At 45.4% G+C, this 22910-nt stretch overlaps 1 protein-coding gene across 2 annotated transcripts in view; it reads left to right on the top strand.

Annotated features, from left to right (window-relative positions):
* Window positions 1-22910, top strand: part of LOC131266193 (neural-cadherin) — a 181561-nt gene that overhangs the window by 18078 nt on the left and 140573 nt on the right. The window contains exons 2-9 of one of the 2 annotated variants that reach the window (XM_058268586.1): window positions 7445-7456; window positions 7556-7994; window positions 8087-8303; window positions 8376-9161; window positions 9241-9474; window positions 9539-9730; window positions 12564-12575; window positions 13840-14030. In XM_058268586.1, coding sequence (XP_058124569.1) covers window positions 7445-7456; window positions 7556-7994; window positions 8087-8303; window positions 8376-9161; window positions 9241-9474; window positions 9539-9730; window positions 12564-12575; window positions 13840-14030 — 2083 coding nt within the window. The remainder of the gene's footprint in view (window positions 1-7444; window positions 7457-7555; window positions 7995-8086; window positions 8304-8375; window positions 9162-9240; window positions 9475-9538; window positions 9731-12563; window positions 12576-13839; window positions 14031-22910) is intronic. The other variant, XM_058268585.1, reaches the window with a different exon arrangement.

The raw sequence follows: 22910 nt of genomic DNA, 5'->3' as shown, positions 1-22910 counted from the left end.
TTCCGAAAATGAAATTAGATCCAATTTGCATTTTCAACCACGTGTCCCACGCGTTTCCGCGTTTATCCCTCCCTAGCTTTGGCATAGGGATACTGTCCGGTTTGAGAGTGCAATAGCCATTGAGGAGTCGCCGTTTCTCTGTCTTTCAGCAGGATAAACGGTTCCCCTTGACTTTCCTGTCGGTATCTCTCGTTCCCTCTGCGGCGTGTGTCAGCTGATTCGAGAGCAACCCTTCTCAGATGGGTGCCCGTATACTTCACGCCGGGGTTCACCTAAATCACCGACCTCACGTTCCGGAAATAAATCATAAAATCTAATAAAATAAAAGTATAGCGCCATAATTTAAATAATATATTTTGCGGCGCAAGTGCACCGTTTGGGTATTATTAATAGTATCGTATGTGTGCGAGAGGGGTTTAGTTTGCGAACCTCAAAGGCAATGTTTGATCATGGAGTTGAACACGCGAGTCCGAGTTTTCTTTTCCTGTCAACCTTTTCCACAATTTGGCTTTAAAATAAAGCTCTTGAAATAGCACACCCCAGCTTGATATGTTCATGCAACTCCAACAAGAACCGACGCAAGTGAAAGGAAGCAACACAACACTACACGCAGCTGCGTAGAGCTGGGGAAGACGTCTTGATGTATCATCTTTCCCGCTGACGACGCTAACGGTTCAAACACTCCAACAATGGGGTATTAGATTCCCCGCACCGGGGTGCGAACAACGGTCAGCATTTTTCTGTGCGTCGTGTGAATGAAACAGATGAATTTAGTGCCCAGCAAGAAAAGTCCGAAACCTTAGACGCCCAACCACGCCGCCGCCAGCTCGGAAAAATGGGTCGAACGAAAAACTATCGCCGTCGACGAGCGCAAATTTCTTCATTCAGTTGCTATTTGAAACAAGTGACGATGTGGTACGGATACTGCCGCTTCTGTTGGGTGCCGTGGTCCCAGGGACACCGGACATGATACTAAACGATCCGTTTTGTTGTCAGCACAATCCTTTCCGTTGGTTTCCGGTTTCAAATGGCATCGTGGCTCTAATAGAAAGAAAGACCGAGCGAGATAGCTTCTGGAAGGTTGAGCAATGGCAAATGGACACTAAAACCGTTGGAAAAATGTATTCTAGCGGGGTTGGAGGGACTAAAAGCGAGTGCTAACCGTTCCCTTGTAGGTTATTTCTCAACTAATTCCTAGAGCCAAGTAGAGTACTCCAGCTAAGTTGTGTTGTTTCTTCACGTTCATTTCACTGGCGTTGCTCGAAGAAGTTGCAGATTGCAAGAGTAACTTTTGGCATTGTTTCAATTCGGATAAAATAACTTCGAACAATTTTCGTAGTTTGGTTATTTTGTGTCTTGTTCTTTGTGTTCTTCCCTCGCCATTACTTATCTTATTCCTCTTGAAGGAAAACGAACAACTATACGAAATTTTTCATACTGGTACTATTTTAATTATTTGAGATAATTTTCCCGAAATTTTCAACAAGTATATGGTTCAGCAAAACAAAACAAATTATCCTTCGAAGCCTCCAATAGGGTTTTATAACACATGCTGCATGTGAAAATTCTGACAGCGCCACGCTGGAATTGCAGTAATTTGGCCGGACGGTTCCGAAATATTTTCAATTAGTAATTCCTTCCGAATAACTTCCATCAATCGAAAACTCCTCGCGCACGTCAGTGGCAGGCCGGATTAAATATGCCGGCCGTGTAGCTGGATGGATGGGTCGAAGAGGGTTTTCCTGCGAATTCTTACCGAGGGTTGGAAATTAATTATTTTCCTTTCCCAATCCCCGGGCTGGACTGTCTGGACGGTGCGCACCACTCCGGCAGCCTTTCGATTCCTCCCCACGGGATTTCGGCGCCATTCGCGACGGAAGGCATCGAGGTGGACGTCGATAATCCTACGGGACCCGGGGACTCGGGAAAACTTATTCCACCGGGACCAGAACCGACTGGAGCGCCAGCTTTACGTTCTTTCTACCATCTCGGCGGTGGGGAAAAGGTGCGAGACGTTCGTGTGGGCCCCGTCATTCGAACCAGTGGAGGGGTCTGGGAAAATCGATTCCAGACACTTTCCGGCACCGGCCGTGGTCTGGAACACATTCCCGTCCAACTGGTTCCCCCGTCCGGGAAAGCCATCTTTTTTCTGCACGCTAAACTAACTGATACTGGTGGTTGGGAGGAAGCGTTTTCCATTTCCTGGACCTGCACGGGCAAGCTGCGGTGTGTCTGTAGAACTATCGCTCTAGAATGAATTGAAAAAAAAAAATAAAACAAAGACTCAGCACAAAGGAAGGAAAGTTTTCCTTCATTTTCCTACCCGACGTATTATGTTGCGAGCAAAAAGGAGTTCTTTTTTTTTTCATTCGTTCGAGTGACAAACGTTTTTCCGCCTACCCGAACGTGTCCGACGGCGGTAGTTCCTTATCTTCATTGCCGATTGTTTTCAAACTGCTCGATGGATCGGTGCAGTTGGCTGGGGGACGAATCCGTCTTCCAACGAGGGTGCGCGCCCCCTCGGGAGGGTGTGTGGAGTCAATGCAGTTTCAATGCCCGGATAAAGAAGGGCCCGGACCGCACTCGTCCCGGCTCGTCTGGAGGGAATTGAATTTTGCTCCATTTCCGCACAACTTACGGCTCCATCGAATACATTCGTTTGGAAAGGGAAAGAAAACTTCGCCGGCGAGGTTTTTAATCCCTTTTTACGGAATTGTTTCGAATTAGATCTCGTGCTGGATGAAGATTTATGCTTCGGGATGCGCCGGTAAGAGCGGGCATATGGTATTATATTCCACTTTAATCCGGTTTGTCTTACGAAGGGAAACATGTTTCACTCAAGCAGCCATTAAGAAGAAGTTCTCGTTGTGCACGCACGTGTGAAAAAGTAAATGAAATTAATATCAACCGGGATATCGCCATTCACGTCCAGGCACTGGAGGAGAATTGCAATTTCATTAAGTATAACATTGCTCCCCTGACGGGAAGTGGGAGATTTATGGATGTTCTTAGGCGTAGCCGTTGGAGTTTGGGAAGCGGAACGTCCTCCCCGATTGTCTTACTCACCGTATCTCGTTGGGCTGATGAGCTTGAGCACGCACGAAAATAGGTCCCATTTAACGGTTTCGATGGCTCATCGTTTAGGAAATCCACCAACCAAACCCCTGTTGTTTCAGTGCTAGCGAAAACTAGACAACAACCGGATCTATGTGACGCTTTACTGTCGGATGTTTGATGAGTAGATTTTGTGGTGACCCGAAAACCCGCATTCGACCGCCGCTGGGGGGGTTGTCCCCGGTCAATCCATCAGCGCTAAAGCACTAATATTTAATTATGTTAAGGCTGTTTTCCGTGCGGTTGTTAGGGTTAGGTCGATCCGTCGCACTTGCACTGCTATGCCCGAATGCCGCTGTCGATGCTGGTGGAGAACGAATTGCAAACACATTATTCTGGGCTGGCCAAATGTGTCGAAACGCTATGCTTTCCATCAAGCCTATGTTATGTGCGTTTCGGAGAGGATTATAGGGACGAGGCGCGTGCGTTGCAACGTCGGATAAACATGTGCTCGTCATTATTTTATTTATTTTGTTGCTAGCTTGTGTTTGCTCCGCATTATGAAAGTTGGTTATTTTTGCGTTGCTGAAGGATTCATTTTGGAACACCCGACCATACCAGAGTGGTGGGCAGATGGAAAAACAAGATGCAACTGCGTCGGGGGGATAAAAATACTGTTCCGGGAAAGTGGAAAACAATTTGCCCAACTTGTTATGCTTGCCTTTCAGTGAAAAGGGGTCAAATTAAGTTACCCAGAACTTGAATCCTCTCCATAATGCTTAGCCTTCCAGGAACCTATTTTCAATTTCGAGTCCGTTGTGTACGGATTTTTGATCCTTTTTCTAGCAATGTGTTGTTTTTCAACACTCGAAGTCCTACGCCGCATATCTAATTTATTCGCATTTGTCCTGATCTTTTGCTGACCTACTTTGTAATTTTAATAAAACTACAAAAAATGTGTCAAAGATAGATAAGGGAACAATCTTATCATTTATAGACACTATTTTCCTCATCATCATCTATTGTTTTATTCGGACAAGAACTAACATTGTTCACGCTGCAATTTAATTGTACCATCTTGTCGATACGATTCTGATAAAAGCATTTCTGTTTTCTTTCGTTACAGGTAAGATACGGCTGGATCACCGACCGGCGAGGAAATAGCCATGTCTCATCCCGTTTTATGCGATGCATCCGATCATACGTGGAAGAAATGTGTGTCCGGTATAGAAGCTCATAACACGTTGCGAATGATAATCGGTCCCTTTTCCACTCACCCCCTGCTTTGACCTGGTTCCTTGAAACGTTCACTGTGGGAATACCGGATGGCCGGCGAGCGCTTGCAGGGATTCCACATCCCGTATCTCCTCTTGGACCGGTCCGTTCCTTTGTCCCTCACATTCTGCGTGAATGTGTCTCCAGCGGACGGCTGGAATGGACGAGTTCTCCGTTAGCCCTTTCGTCACGATGAGAGGTTAGGTCCTATCCCGTTCCGGGGCTGTCTCACACCTCGGGCAAACAGTTCGGACCGCCCGCAGGATGTGCACAAAGTAATCTAAAATGAAGTCTCATCTAGCTCATGAATATATAACTCGATGTTGTGATGTTGTTAGCAGCAAGGCGATGCCGTTTCTGAATTCGCATCGGCATTCCCTTCTCTGCATGGCATCTGGGGCGAGTGGTTAGTTTGTTTAGCATGAATAATATATATTGATTTGGGATTGTGTTCCTGTTTGAGTTACTCATGATCGGAGACCTGGCGACGGACATGAAATGGCGTCTCGTGATGCTGATGCTGATCTCCCGGCTAAGCCTCCGATAAGGTTTGGAGTGTTGTTCTTGGTGTGACAATCAATGCTTAAAATGTTTGTCGTGTTTGGAAAGCATTGCTTTCAAGATTAATTTTAAACCGCAAAATAATATTTCCAACATTTGCTTGTGGATCTTTGGTTCGCTAGGTTCGAATGTTCGGGGGAAAAACATCGTACCTCCATTACGAAATAATTGCACTAACTGTCATCGGGCTCGACGTCATTACGCTGCCGAATTTCTCGACACGGCCCATTGAGAAACCGTGTCAAAAGCCGGAAGATAACTTGCCAAATAGAGCAAGGCAGTAAATCTTCGCCACTCAACACCTGTTCCGTGTTCCGCCAAACCGTGTTGACCGGCTAAAACGTTTGCTCCAGTCAGGCAATACGCCCGGGAAACTCTCGCTGACCGCAATGTGGATGGTCAAGCCGTGGGGACCGTGGGAATGGAAGAGATTTTATCGGTGGAAATTAAATTATCGCTTCTCAGCACGATAAAAATAAAGCTACTTGAACGCCGCTAGCTTGTGCATGTCACCAGGGCGGGAAAGGTAGACGGCAACGGCGGTACAAAACTGTCTGTGAAAATGGTCGCAATGTGTCCACCGTGGCACCGGTGGTCCACTCTAACACACACCCGGGTGGTGATGGTGGGAAATTGGCGTGAAAAGTCAATGGTCAAGTAGTAAGCGACTTTTCCGGCGATGGTTCGCAGAGGACTGAGTAGAGAAAGGTGGTAGAAAAAGGTGGTAACATCGGTACAAAATTAGATCTATCACCAAAGATAGTCGTGCATCATGGGATCGGGCCCTCTGGACGGCACTTATCCGTGAAACGATCGTGTCCCAGATGGGCTGCCGTCCCGCATACACAAGGTGTATTGAAAATAACTAGGTTGGGAGCAGAGCGGGTGTGTGGTTTGTGGAGAAGAGGGCCTCCGAAAAACACCATGAAGCCACACGAAACATAAACAATAACGACGGCTTACTTTGGTTTGCCCCGTTCCCCGCGGAGTCAACGATGTGACCGCTCAGGTGTGGAACAACGAAAACAAAAACACCGAAAAAATAGATACGGATACCGGCGGAACTTGATTGAATTAATTTACGGTGGCGTCTAGGGCGGGACGGCGGAGAGTTTTATTTAACCCACGCGTTGGCACCTTTTGTACCGGTACATTTCTTTTTGTTTTCCCTCTCCGCCATTGCCGAGCGTTTCTCACCGTGCGTTTCTCACCGCGTGCCTGTGAAAGTTCGGATTGGATTCACCGACATTCCCGGTTGCACACGGGGTCCGGAGAACGGACAATCATCTTCACCTTTTCCCAATTTAGATGATAATTATCTGAAAATAAATCCCTTCTCTCGAGCATACTTTCGACCAACTTTGACTTGTCGCCCTCGAGTGAGTCTCGAACGCCTTGGCGCTGCTGCCTTGGGAACTGGCAGGAACTCGATGACCCGACAAAACATGGTGGAGACCCACGGGTCGGTGAATGCATTTCCGTCGCCGAAGAAGGGAGTTCGACCGCGCCCCGGTGCCAGTGGCAGGTGTTTCTTTTCCAAGATGCTAGGAATTTTCCGACTTCTGGAGAGCTCTTGCATAAGTTTCAGTGATTGCTTTCTACTTCCGCCACTTGCGCCTTCAGCGGCAGATCAGACACGCAGGATTGAGGATAAAGGGAAAGAAATCCAGAACGGGTCGGATGCAAATTTCTTTGATTTACTTTTGGTCGCTCAAGCGCGCAACGCTCTAACGCTGTACGGGAAATTTTCTTCCCCTTTGCCCTCCGTCGATCGAGTGCAGCACACTGTGCTTTATGGATGGGTTATGAAAATGGCCTCATTATTTCCGTGAAGCCTGCTTAAGGAAATTCTTTATCAATGTTTAATGCGATATAAGAAGAGATGATGGAAGAGCGCACACATTCCAAGCGGGCCGCTCTCACATAAAAGTGAACCATAAAACACACCCATCTAGGTCGCGGCAGTATTCATAGCAAGCACACGAGAAGCTCGTAAATTGCATGTAACCGCAGCACGGTTCTGGTGAAAATTCAACCACATCCCAAAGAACGCCACAGTTAAGCATCACGTTAAAGTACGATGAAGTAAAGTAACCTCTACCGACGGACAAACGAACGACGAGATCCTTTGGCAACTCGTTGCTCTTAGTCAAACGATTTCTTTTATATATTTTTTCGCTCTAACGAGCTTGTTATAGGATCGAATCGGCTGACTCCTGCCTCGGCACACAGTTTCCGTGCCCGTGGCAGCCTGCAGGGTGGTCGCTAATGCTGCGAGTCGCGATTTATGGTCGAACGAACGTCACATGTTTCCCCGTTAGCCGCTACGGATCCATATAAGGACGATATCATTCCGACAAATGAGCTTCCAGACACCTTTCTTCCATTGTGCTCATCAATTTCAATCGTCAGGATGTGTGCTAGAGGAAAAAAAAACCTTCTGCTAGTGTGCTCAAGATCGATATATACTGATAGAACTCATTTTCTCCTTCTCATCCACATTGCACATCTGATCGTTCCGCAACTTCCATTCTCGCAACTTCGCATGTTGTAGCCGGACTTAAATGTAAGTATGCCCTCAGGCAAGATGTGTAGTCCAACATTCTTTGCCTTCCCGGGAAGTTGTATTAATTACTTTCTCCGCCGTCCTCCTCTCCCCCACCAGACACCGACAATCAGCGTGTCATCATCCACGTGAAGGATGTGAACGACGAGCCACCGTACTTCATCAACCGACCGCTTCCGATGCAGGCCGTGGTACAGCTGAATGCACCCCCGAACACGCCCGTGTTCACGCTGCAGGCACGCGATCCGGATACCGATCACAACATTCACTACTTCATCGTACGTGACCGGACGGGCGGGCGGTTCGAGGTGGACGAGCGGTCCGGCGTGGTGCGGACGCGCGGTACCGATCTGTTCCAGCTGGACATGGAGTACGTGCTGTACGTGAAGGCGGAGGATCAGAACGGCAAGGTGGACGACCGGCGCTTCCAGAGCACCCCGGAGGAGCGGCTGTCGATTGTCGGTGGCAAGCGCGCGCCCCAGTTCTACATGCCGAGCTACGAGGCGGAAATTCCCGAGAACCAGAAAAAGGACTCCGAGTAAGTGGGTGGCGTCGTGATGGAATGTGCAGATGAAAATTCTGAAATACGCCCGTTACGCTCACGCCTTTCTGTCGTTCCTATTTTTGCAGCATCATTTCCGTGAAGGCCAAGTCGTTCGCCGACCGGGAGATCCGGTACACGCTGAAGGCGCAAGGACAGGGTGCGGGTACGTTCAACATTGGACCGACGTCGGGCATTGTGAAGCTGGCGAAGGAGCTAGACTTTGAGGATTTGCGTCAGCCACACGTTTACTCGCTGGTCGTTACCGCCACGGAAGATTCCGGTGGTTTCTCGACTTCCGTAGAGGTAAGTGTTTGGGCAAATGGGCTGCGTTTGTGCGAGCTTACGTGATGGTTTTGCTCTTCTCCCGTTTTACAGCTCACCATTCGCGTCACGGACGTAAACGATAATGCACCAAAGTTTGAACTGCCCGACTATCAGGCCCATAACGTCGACGAAGACATTCCGCTGGGCACGAGCATCCTGAAGGTGAAGGCAATGGATGCGGATTCTGGCGCGAACGCCGAAATAGAATACCTGGTGTCGGACGACCACTTTGCGGTGGATTCGAACGGCATCATCGTGAACAACAAGCAGCTCGATGCGGACAACAACAACGCGTACTACGAGTTCGTGGTGACCGCGAAGGATAAGGGTGAGCCCGCGAAAACCGGCACGGCCACGGTGCGCGTGTACACGAAGAACAAGAACGACGAGGAGCCCAAGTTCAGTCAGCAGGTGTATACGCCGAACGTGGACGAAAATGCCGGTCCGAACACGCTCGTGACGACCGTGGTGGCCTCGGACAAGGATGGTGACAACGTGCGGTTCGGGTTTGTCGGTGGTGGCACCAGCAGTGGTCAGTTCGTGATCGAAGAAATCACCGGTGTAATCCGGCTGCACAGTAAGGCCATCTCGCTCGATCGGGACAAGTATGAATTGAATGTGACAGCTATGGATGATGGGTCGTGCTGCGTCAACGGGGACGCAACGATCCACACATCTACAGCTGTCGTCGTTGTGTTCATCACCGATGTGAACGACAACAAGCCGGTGTTCAAGGACTGTGGCACCTACTATCCGAAGGTGGAAGAGGGCGCCCCGAACGGTAGCCCCGTCATAAAGGTGCAGGCAACCGACGAGGATAAGGGTGTTAATGGACAGGTATGAAGAAGGTTCACGCGCGCCCTTCTACATGGATTATATGATGTAAACAATGCCTTTTCCCTCCGCAAAACCCTAGGTGAAATACTCCATTGTTCAGCAACCGAACCAGAAAGGCACCAAGTTCACCGTCGATGAGGAAACGGGCGAAGTGTCCACCAACAAGGTGTTCGATCGCGAGGGTGACGATGGAAAGTTTGTCTCGGTCACGGTTAAAGCGACCGATCAGGGCGAACCCAGTCTAGAAGGTGTTTGCTCCTTCACGGTGGAAATTACGGATGTAAACGACAATCCACCCTTGTTCGATCGACAGGTAAGTCGAGTATTGCGTTGGATGTGAAATCATTGCTCTAAACGCTGCTCTTTGTTCCGTACAGAAATACGTCGAAAATGTCAAGCAAGATGCGAGCATCGGTACGAACATCCTTCGTGTATCGGCATCCGACGAGGACGCAGACAACAACGGTGCCATAGTCTATACGCTCAGTGCTCCTCACAGCCCGAACGATTTGGAATATTTCGAGATTCAGCCAGAATCCGGTTGGATCGTGCTCAAAAAACCGCTGGACGTAAGTACTCTTGGATTCGATTCTAAACCGCTAACCACTACACAATCGATTCGAATGTGTTCCCCTTCCCATGGACCTCATCCCGTTCGCTCCAACAAACACTCCTCTGTGGTCAACCCTTGTCCTGACAACTCGTTGTGACTGCTGCGTCTTAACGCTCTCTCGAGTCTTGTTATCCGGAAGGCGATCATAGGATGCCTCTATCCGAAAAAAATCGGTTCTTTACTCGCCTATGGCATATATGGCTGCCGCAGTGCAAAGGCGTTAACTGCCTTACACAAACATAAACCCACAGCTATTTGGAAGTGATATAACTAAGTGATTTACGCCGATCACGGATAGTAAGTTAGCAGGAAACGAAATCCAACAGATATCCGAGTGAGAATGAGAGAAAACAAGATGTGTTTGCAATGGAAAATCGTTATCATTTCTCTCAATTTTGTCTAAAAAGGACACGTTCGTTCGTTCTTATGTTTCCGTTATGGTATGGATTTGGTTTGAATGACTTGGTTATCATAAAACTGCACCGTATTCTTACGTGACGTTATGATTTATTTATCATTTTGAGCTCTTTGTTTATTGGATTTGATGTTCAATGATTGGTATATTATAATCATGAAATATTTGAAAAATAATCAAAATAACGGTCGTTTCGATTTCGACGTCGCTAGCGCCCTCTGGCGTATATTTATGGAACAAGCGCAATGCTTAACGGCTGCGTGCTATGTATGCCAATAGTACGCAGCCATTTCGTTTCTGAATTCGAAACGACCGTTGCGTGTTAATCTTGTGCATCATTGTGGTACGCGGTCTCGATGCATCGATGGCTGTTGACCAGATTTAGTGGCTTTTCCTTCTTACAGCACCAGTTATATTTTCCTTTGCCATATTCGAGATTTAGACATCTTCTTCTTGCAGCGCATAAAATAGTGGAAGAAAGTTGGGCGCGACAAGAGTGAGCAATGGACGAGGATGGCTCGATCTCTCTTTCTACGCAGCATCTGTTGATATTATGAGTTTTAGTACATCTTCTTATGTTCGTATGGCAAGCGTGTATAAGCTGTATTCGTACCTATCGTCGTACCGACTGCACATCTTACTTATAATTCCAGGAAACACCGTCTTTCCTGTGCTGCACCGTTATGAATTTCATTTCCATAGCATCGAGTATTCTTTAGCTTGTGTTTTGATATAATGAACTACTCTTCTTACCATATTGGTTATTCTTAATGCACTAAATAAACATATCTAAATACCTACAATTGCACCACTTAGTGTGTATGGAAGGCTCGCTGCACTGAGCGAGTAAAAACTCTACGGCACCGTAATTCGCAGTACTTTATCTGTTTATCCGTCGCACAATCCTTCTTCTAGTTTTCTGTTACTTCAACAGGTGGCTTCAAACCACCTTTTTCTATTCGACTGCCTTATTCTCCCGAAAACGAAGCTTTCGATAAACATGATTTGTAGTTTAACACCACCTACAAATTACTCTTTTCGGATCTTCTAATGGAGGTGCCAATTTTACCTCTTTTTGTATCGCAACTCAATCCAAAATAAATGCATTTTTGATATTTTGGATTGTGTGCGATCGTATTTTTAGAAGAAAAAAAAAGTTTTTAAAAAGTTTATACACACATCCTGCGAAGAAAAGACTAAATAGTACGAAAACGCCACAGCACATGGATGGCACCGGGGATCAGTGTCGGAAGTCGGATCTGTTAATAATTCAGTAATTTTAGGTCTCCACCGAGAAGGACCAATTTTGCAGAACAAAAACCCAACATTAAATAGAAGTCACTTCTTTGGGACATTTTTTTGAAATTTTGATTTTATTTCCCAACTTTGCTTGAATGTTACAAAAGAATTAAGGCTACAAATATAACATGCATTTAAACAATAACCATAAAAGAAACCAACGAAAAGTGACATTTTCACGACGTGTTGAAATGGGAGGTAGACGACGATAGAGAAACCGATGATCAATGGGTGGATCGTTTTTACAAGAGAAAATCATTTTTGATTACACGCGCGTGACGCTACTTTTTCGGATATTGTCTACTCAGCCTCAGTTTTTTGTATGAGTAAATCAGATTTTTCTTCTCTTCCGTTTTGGTTTTGGCTTTTAGTTGTTGGCAAATTAGAAAGATAGCAGTCAAGTAGTAATACGTTTTTGTTAGTCTTTTGTTTTTCTTTTAGTGAATCGATTCAACGAAATCGAAACAAGCCGTGGGTTTTGTTAGATTAAGCTTTCATTTAAATTTTTCCTACATGTTCCCGAAACCTATTGTGTTTTTTACTTTGGAATGCCTTACTTTTGATTTGTCCTCAAACTCTTGCGCTCCACGCATGCAAGTATTGTTTTGGTTTAAGTTGACTTCTACAATGCTTAAGAATCTGCAAATAAAGAAAAAAGAAAACTACACTCGCCAGTGTTCAAGAAAAATGGAGCAACTGGACGTATGTTTCTCCATAGTTCTGCTTTGTCGCTTTACGTATGTTTATTCGATCTTTTCTGTTTATTTTATTGTTTAAAGCGTAGCAACAAACAAGGAGTGCGTTATAATTTACGAAAATAAGAGATCTTTTTACTCTATATATCAGTCAAACCTTTTTCAGTTCGTTCATGTTCCTCTTCAGTTTTAACTGCACTGTTACACTGCCATTTGGTTCGATGAGTTATAATTGAGTGTTTGTTATTTTTTGTCTCTATTTTCCGTTCATTTTTGGATTACCGAACAATTCTCGTGAACAATTGTATTCGAATAAACCCGATAACGGTGTACTGGCAATCGTGCACATTTGGTTGCAATTGACGGGACTGCCACAACAGGGCTGCTACTCCGTAAGTAGCACTTTCGCATCAGATAAATCTGTATCCCGCACCGAGAGTGTTGTATCGCTATGTTTGTGTCTAATACTTTGCGCTTTCAATCAGTGGTCTCCTCGTTGTTGAAGGGTGTAATTTTGCATCATTTGACCCTCCCACCGTTGGTAACTAAGAAACAGTCATAACACGACGACGATGCCGTTGGATGGATAGACAGAATTCCAAAGGCACACACAAAGCGCACCTACTCACAATTGTGTTGTCATTCTGTTATAGCCAAATGGAAAGAATCATGCTTTCATGATGAATAACTTCAAAATTTCCCATCATCGTTCCCAACACCACCGGCGTTTTGAAACATCCCTCTGGGTCATAATCTAGTCGTAATCAGTGTTTGACAAGCAATGGTTTTTAGTCATGATTGCAAACTGCTATGCAAACGTTAGCACACTATTTTGCCTTCCTTTAAATGTTTTTGGTTGGTTTTGGATTTATGTTTCACTCCGATTCACTACATCCTGTTGAGTAACGTCACCAGGACCATAACGCTCACTAGTTCGCCGTGTAACTGTTCAGCCAAGACACATCGCATCCTGCTAAATTGTTCCATAATATCCTTTTCGTTATCGTTTGACCTGCGAGGACAATGTCATTATTCCTACATTGATCCGTCACATAATCCATCCTGTGGCAATATTTAGCGTTATGCTTTATCTAGTACTGCTGTCAATAACCCTACCCATTTTGTTTGTGTTTTAAATAAGTTGTGCTAATTTACCAACGGTTTTCTTATTTGTAGCTCTCTAGCCTCGTTTGACATAGATGTGAACTAATTTCAATTTATTTATATTTTCTTTTCTTTTATTTCTTTCTGTTTATTTTCATATTTCGTTCGCTTTGGTTTCTGTGATTGTCTGCTGCTGTCGACGTTTTAAACGGTTTGGGTTTGTTTGCACGTTGCGTAACGTTTCGTTTTGATGGACGAATCGGAACCGGAACCGGAATCGGAATCATTTAAATCGACCACGTGTCGTGCGTTACTGAACCGTTACGCTTGGTATGCTACCCAAAACACGCACGAACAAACCACAAATTAACACTGTACAAAAAACTGACTGATGCTGTGCTGTAAAATGAAATGATCCACCGCGAAAAATCAATCAACAAAACAAACCAATGTTAAACATTCCATTTGTCGACCGAACAACTACGGTTGTGTATTTGGATCGCACTGATCATTCGTATCCGCTCTGAATGAAAAACCTTCCCCCTCTGGCAGCGTGAACGGTATCGGCTGAAGGTGTACGCCTCGGATCGAGGCGACCCGCCGTCCACCGCCGACGTGGACGTTGAGCTCGATGTGGTCGATCGGAATAATAAGCCACCGATCTGGGATCGCAATATCTATGGCCCCATTCACATTAGGGAAAATGTCACTGTCGGTACGGTAGTCACATCGGTCAAAGCAAGGTTGGTATGAAATGGTTCCCGTGCTGTCAGGAAAATATGTAACACAATCGCACCAGAAATGTTAGCCACGTAAGCTGCACCGCACCATAAAACATAACTCCACTAACGCCTGAGTAACTACATCCGAATTTTCTCCTACGGAAAAATCCGTACGATCGTGACTTTGTGCGCATGTCCTGCCAATGCTGACTGGAGGAGAAAATAACCCCTTCCTGAAAAATAGGGGGGTTTTCGGTTCGCCTCCAATCAGCAATGGTTTGAAATATTTGAAGCTAGCTTTAAGTTTGTCAATCCTACCTTAAGCACTTTAGGGTGAACTCGTGAAACACGTTTTCAACCAGCATTTTTGATGGAAACGTTTTCCACGAAAAAGGCCCCCGATGTGCACTTTCTTCTAAGATATATAACCTTTAGTCTAACATAACTATTTATATCATATTTTCACTGAAATATTGAACTATATAACCCATGAATCGCAAAATACAACATATAACAATTTACAGCTGGGAAAGGTAACCTATTCTTCGCCTATCGTAAATGGGATACATACGCGATAGTAAGTTTTACTGAGGTTTAAGGTATTAGCAATCGAAACTACGAAACCACCGGTTGGCATCTTGCCGCAATCATGTCGATGGCATCAAATCGAGACCGCCACCACCTGCTCTATGTTTTGAGTCATTTTTCAATCATTGATTCTTCGGATACATAACACCATTTTGGTGCGAACATTTTATGTTGATCTTTTTTAAACCAGTTATTCGCTTTTTTGTTTGTTTGTTTTTTCCGACAAATTTACTACATGCCGATTTTTGGAGAAGTTCTCTCATTCTCACCTTTTCGAACAATTGCTATTGTATTTTTTTTTTTCAATAAAACGTGTAAAATAATTTCGAGCACGTATTGATAGCAACTATTTTTAGTCGTTATATACGAGAACGACATTTTGCATAGACGTGATACGTGCGTTTCAAATCGATGAAACGCACGTATCACGTCTATGCAAAATGTCGTTCTCGTATATAACGACTAAAAATAGTTGCTATCAATACGTGCTACAACGAGTCAATTTAACAAATTAAATTTTTAAACGAGCTTTGTTTTTTTTGTAAAAAAATGTACACATTCCGGATGTACAAGAACTCCAGACAATACCAACTCCCCCTTCCTTCAGTTACAACATCCTACCACTACTGAGAATCACATTTAAAAAATTGTGAAACAACAGCAATACATCGAACGGAAACTGGGCCCTCGAGAGGAGGAGCCCACAGCGGAGTGAACTAATTTTTGATCACCGAATTTGTTTTTTGCTCTTTCTCTTTTTTCTCTCTTTTTCTCTCTTCTTCCTACCGCATCCTATTACAACTTTCGCGTAATCCTGCGCAACCCGATTTTTGCGTCCGACGGCTGGCGGCGAAATTTCTTCGGTAACACACGGGCAATTTTGACGCGATTGCAACAACTTTACACACGAAAAACAAAAACCAAATAATGTGTTTAAACATGGACGGATTTTTCTCTCTCGCTGTTGCTGTGTTACTTTTGCACAATTAATTTTTGTTCCATTTACCAATTTATCTACCATCGTCTCTTGGTATTCAATTTGCGCCGATTGGTTTTGATTTGATTTCGTTTTGGGGAACTTGGTATCCTTTTTTTCCTGTTACAATTTCACTTTGAATTTTCGCAATATATCACTTTTATGTTTCCTTTGCGCACATGTTTTACAACCAAAAATAAAACTAATCGGACACTCGTAACATGATGTTTTGCGAAACCATCACCGGGAATGGAATTACTTTGCCCTTTTTGATCGACCGAATCAATTTTTGTTTCGGGATTTTTTTTAACATTTTGAATATTTGATTTTTGCATTTTGATTCTTCCTTCTTCCTAATCGTATTGCTGTTTTCCCGTTTCCTTTTTGCACCGGCTTTCCATTTTTTGAATGTTTAAAAACCGACACAAAACTCCTTTTTCCGCGCTCCCCCTTAAAATTCACACTTTTGTCATGCCAACATTAACTGTTGTACCCGGTCTGCTTCAAAACAAACCAACATATTATACGTGCGCCCCCATCAGCGCGAAACGTACAAACTCGAAGCGATGGCCCAAGATAAAGGATACCCGCCGCTGTCGCGGACGGTCGAGGTGCAGATCGATGTCGTCGATCGGGCCAATAACCCGCCGGTCTGGGACAATACGGTTTACGGGCCGATATACGTCAAAGAAAATATGCCAGTCGGTGGAAAGGTTGTCTCGATAAAGGCCAGGTCTGTTTTTGCAACAAATGCATTTACTTTCTTACCAGCTTTATGTACTTGTACCAATATTTCTTCCTTTTTCGATAATGCTTTACCTTTTGTTTTTCATCAGTTTTATTAGTTTACATGTCCGGTTAATATTTGAGATTTCGAAATTGCTGATGTCGGCGGGTAAATGCGTTACTGGATAAATTTTTTATTTCATTTATTGAAAATGTGATGATAGATAACAACCGCACAATCAAACCGTTGGAAAGGGGAATTAAGTATTAGTATCGATAATTATACGTTAAAGAGGTTTTAAAGTACCGCTATGCCTCTTCACTTTCAAGCTGTTTGGTACACGAACTCGCTTAAACATCTCATATTACACAACTTCAAATAACAAATATATTGACAGCGGGGGGTGGTAGCGAGCTTGTTTAAAACACAATTACAGGTAATCGGGGGCGGTTGATTACGACTCTTGTGCATCTCCCCTGTTTGTCTGTTTGGATAATGCACGCTGCAACACCGGGGGATCGTGGAATTGACAATGGAATTTCATCAAGCAATGCATGCAATCCGCTTGTGTAATGCCGGTAACGAGCCTCCATTTCACATTCCAAAGGAAGATTGGACAGATGAAGGCAGGGCGCGAGCGCGCTTGGCATTTAACCAACCTTTTTTTATGGTAATGTATGGTGGAAAACAAGGATTTTTCGTGACTACTCGTACGGGATTTCCAATAAACAGCTACCATTCCAATGCTCGCTACCAGAGAAGCATTCAAAGCATGCAATCGAACCATGTTCAACCTCCCGTAACTCGCATCGATCTCTTCCACCTCTTTATCCGTTGGAACAACAAAGGGGTTTTGTTGCTTATCCTTGCAATTAGGCTAAATATCTTTCTTCGAGGAGTTCATCTGTACTCTCACGATAGACTTACCATTCCGGTTAGCTGTAAGTTTTCGGTAATTACACAATTTACCATCCAGATTCGGTCGAAGGTCCAGCAGATAAGTGCATCTGTAAACCACCGTGTTGCAACAGTTCGACGATACGAAGACTCGTTCGTTTCGTCGCAGTCCATCGGATGCACATTAACCGGGTGCAACGGAACGCCACTGGGTGCGGGGGCTCTCTCCGGCCGAGCGCCGGAACTTAATTAACTTTCCATTAGCATCATTACCGTGCGAAGAGCGTGGTTCGCGTAGACCAGCACCCGGTATTCCTCGTTGGAGTTGCTTTAGCAACCAAACCTAAATGAAGTGTTCTCGCTGACAGCATCGTGTTCTAGCATCGTTTCACTAGCGCCACGTTGAATATTGTCCCTCCGCCCCCGTTCGCATCCACACCGGAGGGTTCGTCTTCAGTTAATTGATATCCTTTTTCATTAAACGGGTCCGGTTTTTGGTTTCGACCTGGTTGTGTGCGGCGGGTGTTTAGCATATCGCTAGCGAGCCCACAGCGTTGACCGCCGGTAAATATCCGGAAGGGGCCCGTGGTTTAGCTGATTTTTTGCCTTTTTGTTTTCTTCCCTCGTCACCCGGTGTGCTATGAATTATTTACCACCCCGTAATTTACTGCGTCCCGTTCCTTCCGGGGTAAGCGCGTCAAGTGTGGCATACACGTTTCTGCTGCCCCGTGTTTAGTGTGCTCTCGGTTCATGTTGCCTCATGTTGATATGTGATGCCTGCTGGCCCTCGGGGAAGGCATACAAATGAGGCGAAAATTGAATGGAAGAAAAAAAGCCACTCGCTCGCGTCCTGCTGTGCGCAACAGGCATGTACGGTGGCGAGGGTTTCACTGGCGTACCGGAAAAGCGTTGGCTAACGGGTGAAAACACCTCCCGCAGATGGTGGTGGTTGGCTTTTTACTCTTGCCGTCCTGAGCGTAAAGTTGCCGGAAGCATAATGTTCCGCCCGGCGGTGGCGGTGGAACCATTCGGATGAGTTAGTTATGGTCGGTTAACCAGTGCTTGGGTTGACGGTCGACGGTCGAGGTAGCCTAGGGTTTTTTGGTTTTCGTGTCGTGTCCCGTGTTTTCGTGCACACTTTCTTCCAACCGGTTGAAACGATTTTTGGATCCCCCTTTCGCGCACCACGGTCACGCGGAACGGTCGTCGTCCTGTACGGCTAAATATTTTGCTGACCGTCGCGTTGACCTCCGTCGTCTTCCACCATTCTCCCGGCCGAACGGCTTCCCAGGGGTAGAAGAACGGGGCGAACGAAATGACGAGCGCAGCTGGTAATAAGGAAATTAATTATGTTTCTGTCCTTCCGGTTGTGTTTGAGACCGTGTAAGGAAAAGGTGGAAGATAACAGAAAACCAACAGCTTAGAGGGCTTTCCCGGGATCTCGGGACCACCAACGTGAGCATCGTGTTTGGTGTTTTGGTGTGGGGTTTTTAGTTTTTACCGGACCAACGCGCGTGGGTTGCATGCCAAGTGGGTGAGGGTGTTTGTGTGTATGCGTGTGTATGTAAAAAAGAGTCAGGGAAATAGGTTTTACAAAATGTTGATAACATTCACGCTTCCGCTTTTTTTTCACAGCAAAATTCCGGATTTTTGTTGCGAGTTCATGGAAAAAATAATGGTCACAAAAAGGATGCTACACATGTCCTTATACTAGAAAATGGCTCCCGTTGGTTCTAACTTTAGAATGCTTCCATGCATATCTCATACGGTTGATTTTTACTACAACGCTTCACGATCGGTTCCCCGTTTTGCGGGGTAGACGGACAACACCAAGGGCCAAGGGCAAAAACGGAGATCATTTGTGATGAAACAAATCCGCAAAAAAAGGCCACCCTCAAAACAAGTGAACACACATTTATGATACAGCGGAATCGAGCAAAAATAAAAAAAAACAACAACACCACCTCCTTAAAGTGAGTGCTTTCGCCCGAGGGAGGGAAAGCTTTTGAATTTTTCATGCACAGGAATAACATTTCCACGCCTCGCTTTCCCGCGACGATGTTACGCGTGTCCACCGTTGGGGTTCGGTACCACAAATTGCGTACTGTGTTGACCTCTGGGATCAGTCGGCCCCCGTCGGCTGATAGTGCGCCAGGACACATACATACGCACACAAGCAGCCGCGTAACACGTACTTATCGAAGGCGACGGTTGGAGCATGTTAAAAGAGTCTGATCCGCTGTCTGGCATTATCTGCTGAAAACATTCGGGAAAGCCGGCATCACCATGGGTAAGGGTGAGGTTTATTTCATTCTTTTTGGAGGCGGGGATTGTGTTTTTTTTCATCAAGCATTAAGCTGGAGTTTGTAATACGCAGAGATTTGTTTTTTTCTCTTCCCTATCCTAGTACATCCCGTTTAAGTAAGGTTAGAAAGAGGAAAACCGTCACGATGACAGTACCGTTAAGCCAGTGGTTGTAGTTTGAGTGCAAAAAAGTGCCTTCCACTACCACTTCACTGGTATCATCTTTCCTTCCTGTCAACGAGGACTACTCTACATTTGACCACCCATTTTTGAACCCTTTTGGACGTGATATTTTAATAATCAACACTTCCAAAAATGGGGTTTTCAAAGCATGTTGGGCCATGCGTGCCATGTCGGAGTAAGATTAAATAATATATTAATGTTATTTCTTTGTAAAATATGTCGAAAATATTAGACTTTTTCGTTCAATACACAACTAGACAATGTAGGTCGTAACCGAGCAAAGGTAACATTTTCATTGTTCCGTCGGTGTCCGGTTAGTCTTCGAGACCGTCCCGGTATCGGTATACGCGGTGGACGAAATGCCAGCGTCACCGGATTAGTGAGGGATTAGATGGAAACACTAATTATGTTGTTTAAGATACGGAACGCATTACCAGTCGTGTAATGCGCGACTGTTTGAATGTAATTCTAGCGTTTTCCATTCTCTCTGTTACCGTGCCCCATTTGGAAAACAGCGAGCATTCCGGTTGAAGCATCCGGTAGTATCACGATTTGTTCGTGTATGTGTGTGTGTTTGTATGTTTTTTTTCTCTCTTTTCCGTCCACATTCAGGCTAACAATTTCAATAAGCGCTTAGAGCCGCCGAGTATAACGTCCGTGCAAGCCTTGGATTAACGAGCCGGTGGAAAACTCCCAGTAAGAGAAGCAGCGACGGTGGAACATATAAGTGTGAAGCGCAAGAAGACCGAAAAGAGTTACCGGATAAAAGGGATAACGAATGGGGGCGCGCAGAGCCTACATGAGACGTCAGTTTTTACATGCGCGTTGTTTTCCGCCCCGAAGCTGTTCATCCGTAAATCTCATCCGCAGCTGTTTTGGACCCCCCTTCTTCTCTTTCGCCCGGCTACTCCGTGTTCGCCCGGGTCTAGGGGTTTTGTCCGAACGATGGTCCATCTGAGCCCCCGCTATCTGTTACTCGGAAAAATGGGCACACAAGCGTACGCATACACATACGTACCGGCGCCTACGGTGTGGGAACAAAGACCACGGTAACCACAGTAACGGAGACCGCAACCGATGGGACGTGATGTTCCACGTTATGGGACCCTTTTGCTGGCGGTGTGCGCTGCGGTGGATGCAATGGAGGGTGGTAAAAAGGGATCGTGTTGTCCCCTCAGCGGGCCACCCTTCTAGAGCGATGCCAGCTTCCGGTGGGACGGATACTACCGACGCGAGTACCACGCAAACCAAAGGAAGCAACAGAATCATCTTCATAGATCTTTTTTAGCCCTACATATATTTTTTTCTCACACGAATGGGGAATAATCAGAGCAACAGAGACACGAATAGCGGGAGTGTCCACTCGATATCCTCGAGAATATCGTTTTTTCACCGAACTACTAGAAGCACTGCGCACCGATAAGAGAGTGTAGAAGTCAGCAGACGTATCCACGAACATTCCCGGGCAGCTTCCGCTTCCGTTGACGTCGCTTAGTGATAAGTGGCGGCGGATGTGGTTGGAAATATGTTTATCCTTCTGCACGGACATGGAGAGCGATTATGTGTTACGGGGAAAAAAACCTCCCCAAACTACTCATAAAATCACAAGGTTGAGAGGGTTTCATGGGAAACATAAAAATTAATTAACAGAACTGGATAAGCGGATGTTCGCCGTATGTTGATGTACAAACACTCTTTTGCATAAATCCATATGACGACGGGATGAATAGGCGAGAGATGTTTGAAAAGCGAAAAAGGAAACGAATGCTTAAGCAGCATAATTGAGGGGTTTTTCTTTTCCGTTCCATCGGGCGTTTCGCTATGTACACGGCTCCTACTAGATTGCGTTCATATATTGAGGATTTAAAGAAAATTCTTCCACATTCGATATACAATTCTGAGCTCTTGAATGAGAGATGAAAATTGTATTTGAAGTGCTTTTACATTGACCGTATTGGGAAATTTTCTACTCAATCCCAGTGATTAAATCACTCTCCAAGAGTGTGTACTTCCAATTAGTTTGTAAAGGATGAACAAGATAAGAGCCAACGTTATTTGTTGAATTTATGTGCATTTCCACGTACTTTGGGGGTGCTGCAGACTTTTCCTTCGTTCAAATTCAAAATCAGGTTGAAGCATCCTCCCACCGGGTTGTCATTCGTTAATGCTAAACTGATTAAGTTTCCCCCACCCAGCTTCGTGCAATCATAATCGAGCGCAGATAATGATGATCAGCCCAGGCCGGATTGAAAGGACTCATTCTGCTCTCCAGGGAGGCTTGAGGCATTGATTGAGTCCGCAGAATCGGAAAAATAAAATCCTCCTCCGCAAACGAATGCATCTCAGTGGGATGGAAAGTGAGAGAGAGAGTCAGAAAAAATAGTAAAATCTTCAAGAGAAAGCAAGCGTTCATTAAAGCATGCCTCATTGGGAGTTTCTAAGGGGGTTATGGCATAAATAAAAATCATATACCCTACAACATATCACGCAAACCGGGGATTCTGCTACGTGTTTTGGACCTTTAAGTCGGTCGGAACGAGTAAAACAACATAGGCCACGCGGGCGGTGAGGGGGGTGGAATGTTTTGATCGCGGAAGAGGGTATACATACAGCGTCCCAGCGTGCAGTTCCGCAGAATCCCTCGCATCGCCGAAACGGCGGATTAAGTAGCATCGAAACGCTACTCCAGGAAACCGTGCGGGGCTGATTGGGCCTATTGCCGATGTTTGGAGCAATTCCGTTTACGCTGTCGTAAACATGTTCATAAAACGGCTGCGATGGACGTATCTCTGTGCGTGTCTCGTTGTGTTCCTCTTGTTTTTTTTTTTATTTCTTACGCTCCTTGTTATCTCGTTACTACGGGCTTCGGCTGTATGTGGCAACGTATCGCACAATTTCGGTCGAACTGAGAGGCAAAGGAAGGGACGAAGTGGAATGGAACGACTGGATGAGGCGGTTGAATCGCTTACCTTATTGCGTTTTAACAGGGCGCCGCGGAAGCGGAAGGTGTTTCACAACCGGCAGCGGGGAATGTAAACGATAATTCATGAAGTGTGTGCCCTTGATAGAAATTGAGGTACGCCAATGATAAGGGAAAGCAACAAAAAAAAAACTCACACACACACACATTGCGGAAACGGAAATGGACACCCCAACGGCGGGCAAATATGAATGTGAGTAATTGGAAGTTATGCTTCATGTTTTCGACACAAACCTTATCGCTCCG

This window comes from Anopheles coustani, chromosome 2 (genome assembly GCF_943734705.1).
Source record: "Anopheles coustani chromosome 2, idAnoCousDA_361_x.2, whole genome shotgun sequence".
Taxonomy (NCBI): domain Eukaryota; kingdom Metazoa; phylum Arthropoda; class Insecta; order Diptera; family Culicidae; genus Anopheles; species Anopheles coustani.
This window is presented reverse-complemented; position numbering and strand designations above follow the sequence as displayed.